This window comes from Lactuca saligna, chromosome 5 (genome assembly GCF_052625555.1).
Source record: "Lactuca saligna cultivar CGN05327 chromosome 5, ASM5262555v1, whole genome shotgun sequence".
NCBI classification, from domain to species: Eukaryota; Viridiplantae; Streptophyta; class Magnoliopsida; order Asterales; family Asteraceae; genus Lactuca; species Lactuca saligna.
Window position 1 is genome coordinate 132,823,190 of NC_136421.1, and position 12,931 is coordinate 132,836,120.

A 12,931-nucleotide genomic window follows, 5' to 3' on the forward strand; every position below is an offset into this window, starting at 1 on the left:
CTTCTTCCATAAACACACCAAAACACACTAAAAAAGGGCTCACAACACTCAAAAGGCTTTAGGGTTTTGAGATTAGGGTTAAGGATAATAACTTAAGTATAAGTCACAAATTCTTTTGATAAGTTAAGAATAATAACTTATAAAAAAATGACTGATCTTGGATTCCATACTATTATAATTATAATGATTTTAAAAACTATATAAAAAGAATAATAAATTAAAAAGTTACTTAAACTCTTTAAGTGAGCCAAACACCCTTTTAATAACAAAATAAAAGATAGAACAAATCATAATGCGCTACCTATTATGGTAGAACAGACACGGCAAGCGTAATCTTCAAATATACCCTTCCAAGACGTAACAGCGGCATTTTTGTCACCCAAACGCAGAAAAAACCATCGATTGCTTTAGATCTCAACAAAAGACGCTTTCAATTCCCCCCAGCCCACAAGATCCATCCAAATCCCTTAACCTGCTCGAAGGTTACTTCAATTCCTTTTTCCATTTTCATGATCTGGGATCGATTAATCCTCCGACTTTTAGCTTCTACGTGGTTGTTCTAATGTCGAATTGCTGCATTTGCAGGTTTCAATCATCTACAAGGGGGTTGAGAGCCATATCATGATTTGGGTTTGACGATTTAAAAGAATTAGTGTTGATGGACAAAAATAAAAACAGGACCGATCTGCTCGCTGCTGGCCGTAAAAAGGTTAGTGTTGGGTAAATTTTAATGTCATTTAAACTTGTGATTTGTTAGTTAGAACTACGAATCGACAGTTACTGTTTGCTTGAATAGAGAAATATTGGGAAATAAATTGCTTTGATTGATTCTACTGTTGTTTCTTACTGAAATGAAGGAAAGATTTGATTGTTCTCTTTCGTATAGCACTTAGGTTTTATCAAATTTTGACATTGTAAAAGGGGGAAAATCCTGTACCAATGTTCAAGGCTTCTTAAACCCTACAACTCATTTATATGAAACAGCTGTGATGCTCTTTTTGCAATAGAAAACTTGCATTGCTTCCAATTTCCATAACAAAATTTTACTTTTGCTTAATCTTAGGATGTGTCTGGATGTACATTGCTTGGAAAAAACTGATTATCTGATTATTTGGGGTCAAAATAATCAGATTTAGCCCATTATTTTGATTCTAAATCTTCAAGGACTTTGAAAACATAAATCTGAATACCCCCTTATTATGATCTCTATGTTTACACTCTCTTTCATCTTGTCACCTACTGTGAATATCCAAATGGCACTGCTATTATGGCAGCATAGATGTCTGTGTACTTGCATTGGTGCTCTAGAGTAGCTTTAAAGTATTATAATTTTTTGAATAAACTTTAAACAGTTTGAAATTTGGTTTTGACATTATTTGTTATGCTTTATCAGCTTCAACAATATCGGCAAAAGAAGGATGGTAAAGGCAGTAAATCCTCGGGTAAGGCCAATAAACCTGGACGTGATGTGGTTGCTGGTGACTCATCATCTGTTGCCAAATCATCACCTGAACAAGTTTCAGGCACTGAGCTTGTTGAATTATCTTCACAAGCCTCCACAGATACCTCTGTAGCTACTAATGCTGATGTGGCAGCTCCTGATCCTTCCTCCACATCAGTTGCACCAATAGAAGTTTCTAAAGTTGATGATTCAGTCTCAAATGAAGATCTGCAAAGTTCTAATCGTGATGATGTGATACCAACTTTTTCTCCTCCAAAAATAGTTAACATTGAAGGAAAACTTGAAAGTGGTTTATCTGTTGGTTTGAAGGGTGTACTTGATAATAGTTTTGCTCATAAAGCAGGTGAAATGATTGCTGCACATGGGGAAGATCAGGTACCAGATGTAGGTTGTGCCTGTATTCTCTTGTTCTCAATTACAATTTCTTACCACCATATAATTGGGGTTTTAAAATCAACATATTTGTGTGGTTTATAACCAAAATCTCTTTGTTTGTTTGTTTGTTAGGGACATTGCAGGAAGATAATAGAACCAGTTTGATAGATGTTGAAGGGGACATGAATCAAGTTAATTCGGGGGATGTTGAAAAAGATGCTAAGATGGAAGAATCTACAAGCAGTGCAATAGAACAAACTAGTGAAGAGCGTGATGGATTTCCTGCATTTGTTAATGCAGATGTGAATTCTGCTTCTGGGCTTCCCTCATCTTCTGATCAAGAACGTTTAATTGGTGATTCCGGTGATACCAATGCAGATGAACATGAACCTACAATTGGTGATTCCAGTGATGCTAATGCAGATGTACATTCTGCTTCTGCGCTCCCTTCTTCTGATCATGAACCTGCAATTGATGATTCCGGTGATACTAATGCAGATGCACAATATGCTTCTGTGCTTCCCTCATCTTCTGATCATGAACCTACGATTGGTGATTCCGGTGTTAGTAATGCAGAAGAACATTCCCTTTCTGGGCTCTTATATTCTGATCATGGACCTGCAATTGGTGATTCCGGTGATACTAATGCAGATGTACATTCTGCTTCTGTGCTTCCCCCATCTTCTGATCTTGAACTTACAATTGGTGATTCCGGTGTTAGTAATGCAGATGAACAGTCTCTTTCTGGGCTCCTATATTCTGATCATGGACCTGCAATTGGTGATTCCAGTGAAACTAATGCGGATGTATATTCTGTTTCTGGGCTCCCATATTCTGATCGTGAACTTACAATTGGTGATTCCGGTGTTAGTAATGCAGATGAACATTCTCTTTCTGGGCTCTTATATTCTTATCATGGACCTGTAATTGGTGATTCTGGTGTTTCTAATGCGGATGTACATTCTGTTTCTGGGCTCCCATCTTCTGATCATGAACTTACATATGGTGATTCCGGTGTTAGTAATGCAGATGAACATTCTCTTTCTGGGCTCCTATATTCTGATCAGGGACCTGCAGTTGGTGATTCCAGTGATTCTATTGCAGATGTACATTCTTTTACAGTTGGTGATTCCGGTGTTAGTAATGCAAATGAACATTCTCTTTCTGGGCTCCTATATTCTGATCTGGGACCTGCAGTTGGTGATTCCAGTGATTCTATTGCAGATGTACATTCTTTTACAGTTGGTGATTCCGGTGTTAGTAATGCAGATGAGCATTCTCTTTCTGGGCTCCTATATTCTGATCATGTACCTGCAATTGGTGATTCCAGCGATTCTAATGCAGATGTGCATTCCGTTACAGTTGGTGATTCCGGTGTTAGTAATGCAGATGAACATTCTCTTTCTGGGCTCCTATATTCTGATCAGGGACCTGCAATTCGTGATTCCGGTGACACTGATGCAGATGTACGTTCTGCTTCTGTGCTTCCTCCATCTTCTGATCATGAAGTTGCAATCGCTGATTCCGGTGATACTAATGAAGATGTAGTGGTAGACATTCATACGAAGTCTGGCTCTGCTGAGTTCCCAGAGAAACTCAAAGAGCAGTTATATATCAACAATTTTGAAAAAGAATTGGTTCACTTGCAGCTATGTGAAGAAAGGGACGTAAGAAAGGAGTTTGAACAGCACCATCTTCAATGGGAGAATGAGAAATCATCTTTTATTACTTCCATTGCTGATCTTGAAGGCAAGAACAGAACCCTTTCTGAAGAGATTGCTGAATGTAGATCTGAACTTAACACATTTGCAAACAAAATGGAGGAGCTTGATATGAGTGTTTCTTTCTCAAAAACAGAATTTGACTGGTCTTCTTCTCGCATCCAGGAATTGGAGACTGAACTGTCGAATGTGTCATCTGAGTTGGTTGATAGTAAGAGTTTGGTTTCAGATTTGCAGGTGAAAAATGAAACCCTAAATGTCAATGTTGCTTCATTGACAGAGGAGAAAGATAAACTTGAGAAGGAGAAAGGAGATGTGATTCTGGAGAATAAAAAGTTGAGTAAAGATTTGATGGAGTGCAAATCTTTACTGCAATCAGCACATGTTGAAAAAGTCAATGTTAAAGAAACTCTTGCTCTTGTAATGGAGGAAATGAAGAAACTGGAAGAGGCAAAACAAAAGTATGTTTCTGAAAAGGACAAACTGCTAAGTGACTGGAAGAAATTAGAAGAGGTTCTAGCTTCAGAGAGGGAAGAAAGAAGTAAAAATAATGAAGCAAATGATCACTTTATCCAGGAGAATAATAAAGTTTCCATGGAGTTATTGGAATCCAAGAAGTTAATGGAAAGTTTAGAGTCAGAAATTGCTAACTTAAGTGAGAATCTTGATCTGGTAACAAAGGAAAGAACCAAACTTGGAGAAGATTTGGATCATTTAAGATTCGAAAAGGAGGAGTGTTTGACAGAGTTAACAAGCTGCAAAACTTTATTGAAGAATCTTCAGGTGGAATATGAGGAGTCCATGAATGAATCAAGAGACAGTGCCCTAAGGCTTGAAAAACTCACTGAGGAAAATGTTACTCTTACTAGTAATCTGGGCATGTACAAAGCTAAGGTTACAGAATTGGATGATTGGAAAATGAAGTCTGAAGAAAGAGCCTCTCATGGGAAACTAGAAGAGCTCACGGAAGCCATGAAAGAGCAGAGTAATAGTTTTGAGGAAATATTCTTGAAAAATGTGATCTTGGATGAGGTTATGAAGCAATATGTGCACACGGTTGAATCCAAAAAAGGTGATCTTGTAAATTTGTGTGAAGACTTGAGGCAAGAAGTGATCAGCACTAAAACACAAAACTCAGAGCTTACAGAAAACCTTCACAACTCTGAATCAAGAATCCATGAATTGCAGTTACAGGTGGATGACATGGCTTCTTTTAGTAACCAACTGGAGCTGCTTCACAGAAAGCTTGATGCATCTATTGAGGGCATTTCCACCATTCATTCAAGTGAAGCAATTGTGGGTGACAATATCTTTGCTCGTGTAGCTACTTCTGTTGATGCAGCCGTTGAAGTAATCCAAGATTTGCAAGAAAAGCTTGAAGATTCTCTCAAAACCCGTAACTCCCTTTCAGATTCTTACAAGGAAATGAGTGAAAAAATCAAGGATTTAGAACAGACGAATGAGCTTGCTGCCTATGTGATACATAGAGTCTTTGATAACCTTCAGAAAATTGTGAATGGTTCTACAGAAGAAAGTGAAGATGATACAAGAAATGAACAGCTGGATCATCTAGAAATCAGCAACTATGATGTGTTCATCGAACGATTAATAATGATTCTTCGTGAACGTGCACAACTCGAAACAAAAAACAGAGAATACAATTTGGATTTGTTGAGAAGAATAAAAGATTTGGAAGAATCAAACAGAAAGCTTAATAATCCAGCCAAGGATTTGAAATTGATGGAGTTACAGACCAAAGTAAACCAGTTAACCTCTTCAATCATCCCATACGAAATCGAAAGCTCCATTTATAAGGAAAGTTTGAGGTCTGCAATTGAACAGATTGCTGTCATTCAATCTGAAACAAAGATAAAAGAAACAGAACTTCATCAATCTGAGAACCGTGTTTCTGCTTTGAGAGAAAAGCTTCATATTGCTGTTACAAAAGGGAAAGGTTTAATTCAACAACGTGACACCCTGAAGCAGAATCTTACAATGAAAGACGCTGCACTTCAAGAGCTTGAAACAAAGCTTAAATCATACTCTGAAGCTGGTGAGAGAATGGAAGCTCTTGAATCTGAGCTCTCCTACATTCGGAATTCAGCTACTGCATTACGAGAATCTTTTCTGTTAAAAGATTCTGTTCTTCAGAGAATCGAAGAGATTCTAGAAGATTTGGACCTTCCGGAACACTTCCATGATAGAGACATTATTGACAAGATTGATTGGTTGGCAAAATCGGTTTCCCATGAACCGAGTCAAACGGGTGTAATTGAGCGAGCTCATTCGTATCCTGGTTCTGGTCCTTTAGAAGGATGGAAAGAAGATTTGGAACCAGTTTCAGATGAATTAAGAAGAAATTATGAGGATCTTCAGAATAAGTTTTATGAGTTGGCTGAGCAAAATGAGATGTTGGAACAATCATTAATGGAGAGAAATAATCTTGTGCAGCGGTGTGAAGAAGTTTTGGAAAAGACAAATATGCCCTTGCATTTGAGATCATTGGAACCAGAAGATAAAATCGACTGGTTACGTGTTGTTCTTGCTGAGGCAAATGACCGTTGTGCCCACCTTGAAGAATCGTTAATGGAGAGAGATAGTCTTGTGCAGCGTTGTGAAGAAGTTTTGGAAAAGACAAATATGCCCCCGCATTTGCAATCATCAGAGCTAGAACATAAGATTGATTGGTTACGTGTTGGTCATTCGGAGGCAAATGACCTTTGTGCCCTCCTTGAAGAATCGTTAATGGAGAGAAACAGTCTTGTGCAGCGTTGTGAAGAAGTTTTGGAAAAGACAAATATGCCCCCGCATATGCAATCATCAGAGCTAGAACATAAGATCGATTGGTTACGTGGTGTTTATTCGGAGGCAAATGACCGTTGTGCCCTCCTTGAACAATCGTTAATGGAGAAAAGTAAGATTGTGCAGCGTTGTGAAGATGTTTTGGAAAAGACGAATATGCCCCCGCATTTGCAATCATCAGAGCTAGAACATAAGATCGGTTGGTTATGTGTTGTTCTTTCGGAGGCAAATGACCGTTGTGCCCTTCTTCAGCAAGATTTGGAAAAGATTCGTGGGTCACTTTCTGCTGATCTTGAAGAGTCTAATAGAAGATTACTTGATGTTGAGGCAAATCTTAAGTCAATTGCAGATGAACGAGACCAGATTTTAGCTCATTTTGAGGCTCAGAGTCAAGATTATAATAAAATCAAAGAGGAAGTTTCATCGTATGAAATCGAGAATGTTAAATTAAAAAATGAAATCGATGCATTGCAATTAAAATTAGATGAGAAGCATGTGGATGAAGAGCAGATACAACATGTTAATGGTGAAATAAAGCGGTTGCAGGATTTAGTGAAGAACATGCTTCAAGATCCAGAAATGGAAGATTTTGATTCAAGTATGAATGATATTCAGAGTCTCGAAGGTTTGCTGAGGAAGCTAGAAGAAAAATATCCAAAATACCCTTCGGGAGAAAGAAGCATTGAACAGTTAGAGGTCTTGGAGAGAAAGCTAGAGGAGGTTGAAGGTGATTTAGTGCAAGTGAAGGATGAAAGGGATAAACACATGGAAAAAAGTCAATCTTTGGTCAATGAAGTTGAAGCATTAGAGGTAAAGAATCAAGAATTACAGAAGTTACTTGTTCAAGAAGAGCAGAAGACTGGTGTAGTTAGAGAGAAGTTAAATGTTGCAGTTAGAAAAGGGAAATCTTTAATTCAACAACGAGACACCATGAAGCAAAACATCAATGAGTTGACCGCTGAGGTGGCACGTTTGACTTCCGAAATCAAAGTTCGTGAGAACACACTTTTGGACAGTCAAGAAAAGATGAAGGAATCGTTCAAAACCATCAATGAGTTGACCGCTGAGGTGGCAGGTTTGACTTCCGAGATTAAAGTTCGTGAAAATACACTTTTGGGACATCAAGAAAAGATGAAAGACTTGTTTACCCTCCAAGAATTGGTGGAAAATAAAGATTCTGAAATCCGGTTCTTGAAAAATCGTGTGGAAGAGATTTTAAGTGCTTTGGGAAAGATTGATGTTGGGGTTGAATTGAAAAATAATGACCCGATTGAAAAAATTGAGAAAAAATGTCGCGATTTACAAGATGGAATCTTGTCTGCTGAACAAGATTCAAGAAAATCAAAAAGGGCTGCTGAATTACTTCTTGAAGAGCTGAATGAAGTACAGGAAAGAAATGAAGATCTTGTTGATGAGATTTCAAAGCTATCAAGGGAAAAAGATTCAGCAGAAGCTGCCATGCGGGATTCTCTCTCACATCTTGAACAGTTGTCAGCTCTTCATTTGGATGAAAGAAGTAGCCAGTTTGAAGAACTGATGAATTTGAAATCTGATTTTGAACAATTAAAGCCAGAATTAAGAAACATCTACAATCTTGTGAATGATGTTTTGCCCAAAGATTTGGATCATTTTTACAATCTTGAATCCAGTGTTAAATCATTGTTGGAATCAAGTGATGCTTCAAACACCTCTCTCAGAAAGGATTCCAAGGTAAACTAATCAATAAAATTACATGTTATAGAAATACACTTTTATGTTTCTAATTAGATTCTCTTCTCAGGATAACCTTTTCTTGGACACCAAAAGAGAAGAGGAACACAGTGATGATGATGAGATTGTTGATTTATGGAGATTTGTTGGGACCCACATGGAGGATTTAATATCTAACATCAGTCTTTTTGAAGAAAAACTGGAAGCACATTCAAAATCTTTACATGAAGAAGCTGTTGTTTTATCTGAGACAGTGTCAACTCTTCATAAGGAAATGACTTCCAGTAAATCCTCCCTTGAATCCATTAATAATCAGAAAGAGAAAGAAAATTTAGCCCTATGTAAACACATTTCAATGCTGTATGAAGCTTGCAAGAATTCAGTTTTTGAAATGGAAAAAGTCAAAGGCCAAATGGTTTCAGATGATGAATCCTTGTTGTTCATTGAAGGAGACACACTTTCTGTTTCTGAAGAACAAATCATGAATATGGTGAACAGATTGTTGTCACATGTGAAGGATTTTCACAGTTTTCAGACTGAAAATATGGAAGCGAACCTAAAGGAAATGAAGGAAAGAATTTCTAGTTTACAGAAAGAGTTGACTGAAAAAGATGTTCAGAAGGATAGAATCTGTGTTGACTTGGTCAATCAGATCAAACGAGCTGAAGCATCTGCCATGAGCAACTTACAACAACTCGAATCTTCCAAAACTCAAGTAAATGACTTAAAAGGGCAATTGGAAGCTGTGAATGCTGAGTGTAAAGCATTACAACAAAGGGTAAAAGAGGTAGAAGAAAGTCAAGAAGAAAAAGTAAAATCACTTACACATGCTTTAACATCAAAAGAACAAGGTGACTGATTATTAAATTTATAAAAATCTTTATCAAGATAGTCGTTTTTTAAACATGTTTTGATTTTCTGTTGTTGCAGAAGCTGAAGCTTTATTACAGGTGCTTGATGAAGAAGAAGCCCAAATGGAAGATTTAACAAACAAAATCACAGAATTAGAAAAACTTATGAAACAAAAAGATCATGATTTGGCAAACACCGAAGCTGCACGTGGAAAAGCATTAAAGAAACTTTCAATCACAGTCAACAAATTCGATGAACTTCATCATCTCTCAGAAACCCTAGTTTCTGAAATCGATAACCTTCAATCCCAGCTTCAAGAACGCGATTCTGAAATCTCTTTCTTGAGAGATGAAATCACAAGATGCACAAGTGATTCCTTACAAGCATTGGAATCTGACAAAAAAGGATTGGATTCCATCCAAGACATTTTAACTTGGTTACAAACACAAGATCTGCATCTTGATGACAACAATGGCGAATCCAATCAAGTTCATGAATATAAAGAAACACTCAAGAACCAAATCACAACTATTGTTTCTGAATTGAAAGAATTACGCCAGGTGGCACAAAGTAAAGATGAGCTATTGCATATTGAAAGGAGTAAAAGAGAGATTCTTGAAAGTTCCATGAGAGAACAAGAATCAAGATTGAGTTTGCGTCAAGATAATGATGAATCTGCTAGAGGAGCAACATCTATCACATCAGAAATCGTGGAAGTTGAACCTGTGGTAAAATTAAACCCTTTTTTCATTTAATTGTGTATTACTATTTACTAATAATGATTATTTGTTTTTTTTTAATTGATGAAGATTAATACATGGCAACCGAAAGGGACAACATCTCAAGTTAGAAGCTTGCGAAAAGTAAATAATGATCAACTTGCCATTTCCATAGATGATGTGGACTCAGATGAAAAGGATAAGTTAGAAGATGAAGATGATGATAAATGTATTATCTTTTTCCCCTTTTCTTTTTCTTTTATTATGAAATTAATATAGATTCTTATTTTTTTTTAATTGTTTTTTGTTCATTCATTCAGCTCATGGTTTCAAGTCTCTTACAACATCAAAACTTGTCCCAAAGTTCACTAGGCCTGTTACAAACTTCATTGATGGCTTATGGTATATTCTTTCATTCTGTGTGTGATTTTTCTATGAAATTTATGATTTCTGATTTATGAAAATGATGTGTTTTGTTTTTTTAGGGTTTCATGTGATAGGGCATTACAGAGACAGCCTGTTCTGCGATTGAGTCTAATTCTTTACTGGGCCTTGATGCATGCACTTCTTGCAGCTTTTGTAGTTTGAGTGGTTAGATTCTTCCTCTCATATTTTTATTTTTCTTAAGAAGAGGATTATGCAGTTTAATCATTTTCTTTCTGATATGCAGTTTCTCATTTGTGGATGAAAGAAAAGAACCCTAGATTGGTTTGTTTTCATAATTTAGGTGAAGATGTGCACAAGTGAAGTGGCTGTGATTTCTCCATATTTGATCAGAAAATCACAGATATATATATCTTTATATCTTGTTCAGTGATATACAAAAGAGTTTACCAATAATTTGGGCATCTATTTGAAGTTTTACAGTTTTGCCTCACAACCAAGAACCCTAATTCATCTCTCTCACTCTCATGTGGAGGTGAATGGCCCTTTTAAATATATTGTTTGTTTAGGGAAGGCAAGTGCATATATGTGTAGTTTTGTTATACCCCACCCCACCCCACCCAATCCCATATTTCTGGGCTTTTTACATTACATTTACTTATAATCAATGTTTGCAAAGATTGTTTAAGCAATGAAACACAGATTTTGACATGTTTTCTTATACTTGTACCCTTATTTCTCGGCTTTTACTATTAATTTTTTTATTTTTTTTTCTATGAATTAAAAAGAAATATTAACTTATAGGTTACTGGATTAAGTTATGTTCTTGTTGAGGTTATTTAAGTAAAAAAGAAACATCATTTTAACATTTCTTATATGAAACATCATCTTAACTTTCAACCCACTATTCGATGTGATTTGTAATAAATCAATCTTTACTAATACATATGTATTATGTATTTTTCAAATAATAATGTATTATGCATTTTTCACATGTTGTGCATAATTTTCATAGTACATGCATTTTCCACAAAGTCAAATAGTTTATGTAGCAATGTACTTTTAATTTCATAAATAAAAAATAGATTTGAACATTAATATAATTATTTTTGATATCTAATTAGTTAGGCTGCAACGTATACCCCCACCGGTGCGGTGGGGTGGGGTGATTTGGCAATTCCACAACACAAGCAATGAAGCAAACACTATGTCACAAGTGCGAAGAATCGCACGATAACCATTTGCTTTACTATCTCTTCATTTTCTTTCCTCTTTAACAATTAGAATATGACTTTTTTTTTTTTGTTTTTTTAAGTAACGTTCAAAATCTTATATATATATATATATATATATATATATATATATATATATATATATATATATATATATATATATAAAGAAAAAGAGAATATACATTACAACTCCACCTAAGCTTAGGTACTAAACCTATTGAAAATATATTGTTTTACTATATAAAGATTATGGTTAATGGATTCACGATTAATACTTCAAGATGTAAATTCAAGATCGACACAATAGGGTTTAGGGTTTAGGGTTTATATTTATTTTTAGGGTTAAGGTTTAGGGTTTAGGGTTTAGTGTTTAAATTTAGGGTTTAGGGTTTACCTTTAGTGTTTAGGGTTTAAATTTAGGGTTTAGCTTTTGGGTTTAGGGTTTAGTAATGTTAACTTAGATGAAGTAATAAACGATAATTGAGGAAAAAAACGGAGATGATAGAACGATAATGAACGAAAGAAATGTTATGGAGAATGATATATTTATCAGGTGAAACCAAACCGGGTATATTTAGCATGTTAAAACGACATATTTTAGAGATTTAGTACCTAAGCTTAGGTGGGACTATAATGTATATTCCATATCCCCATATATATATATATATATATATATATATATATATATATATATATATATATATATATATATTATAGAAAAGTGAATATACCCTTAAGGGTATACAAGATTAGGTACCCAAACCCTCTATAATAGGTCATTTTGTTTGATAAATTCATTATAATGTTCTTAAACTTCAACCCCTAACTTGATTTATTTTCAAGACTTTTGAAAATTTATTATTATTTTCTTCTTATATTACATCATTTTGTCGAACACCTAATAGATTATATATATTATAGTTGAAAATGAAAATTATGTAAGGGGAAAATAAATGTGAAATTTATAAAAATCTTGGCAGTCAATCAAGTTAAAAGTTGAATTATAAGAACATTGGACAACTACAATGTATATATATGATTCAAAACGACGTAATATAGTGAATTTGAGTACCTAAACTTATATACCCTTAATGGTATATTCACTTTTCTCATATATATATATATATATATATATATATATATATATATATATATATATATATATATATCAATTTTTTTAACTTTCAATCTCACCCGTCTACTCTTTTTCCATCATTTTTATAACAAAATGGATTCTAATAACCCCGCCCCAAAAACTAGTTGAAAAAAATCTTGTGCTTCTTGTTCAAACATGCAGACTAGAAAATTTTTCACCTTTAGATTTGTCGATTTCGATTTATTGTCCCTAATTGGACACCCTTATTCACCCCCTTCCTACAATTTCAATATCAAAATGTTCAATCATATTATCTCATGTTAATGCCAAATATTACACCGAACATGATCAACAACTTTGTGATTTTTCCGACCATGTTTCGCCAACCTAACCTCATCTTGCACCACATAGCTACCCCCCCCCCCCTACGAGCCACAAACACAATCCCCCAACGAGTCGGATAACGACTCCATACGGCAAACTCAACCCCCTCATCTAAAGACATATTCGAAAACCAAACCCTCCATGCAATAAAAGGAAAAGAAGCGATTACTACTATAATAAAGGAAGCCCCTTAA

At 35.3% G+C, this 12,931-nt stretch overlaps 1 protein-coding gene across 5 annotated transcripts; it reads left to right on the plus strand.

Annotated features, from left to right (window-relative positions):
- Positions 1-307: 307 nt before the first annotated feature.
- Positions 308-10,736, plus strand: LOC145048606 (nucleoporin). 5 transcript variants are annotated; one of them, XM_078997139.1, is made up of 10 exons: positions 308-482; positions 586-709; positions 1,394-1,850; positions 1,970-8,070; positions 8,141-8,921; positions 9,001-9,650; positions 9,732-9,870; positions 9,962-10,043; positions 10,127-10,232; positions 10,312-10,736. In XM_078997139.1, the coding sequence occupies exons 2-9, from the start codon at positions 659-661 to the stop codon at positions 10,227-10,229; spliced, it is 8,364 nt and encodes a 2,787-aa protein (XP_078853265.1). In that variant the 5' UTR covers positions 308-482; positions 586-658; the 3' UTR covers positions 10,230-10,232; positions 10,312-10,736. The 5 variants fall into 5 exon arrangements, with proteins under 5 accessions (XP_078853265.1, XP_078853266.1, XP_078853267.1 ...); XM_078997140.1 differs by having other exon boundaries at positions 1,394-1,846; positions 1,981-8,070; XM_078997141.1 differs by having other exon boundaries at positions 1,394-1,837; positions 1,981-8,070.
- The last annotated feature ends 2,195 nt before the right edge of the window (positions 10,737-12,931 follow it).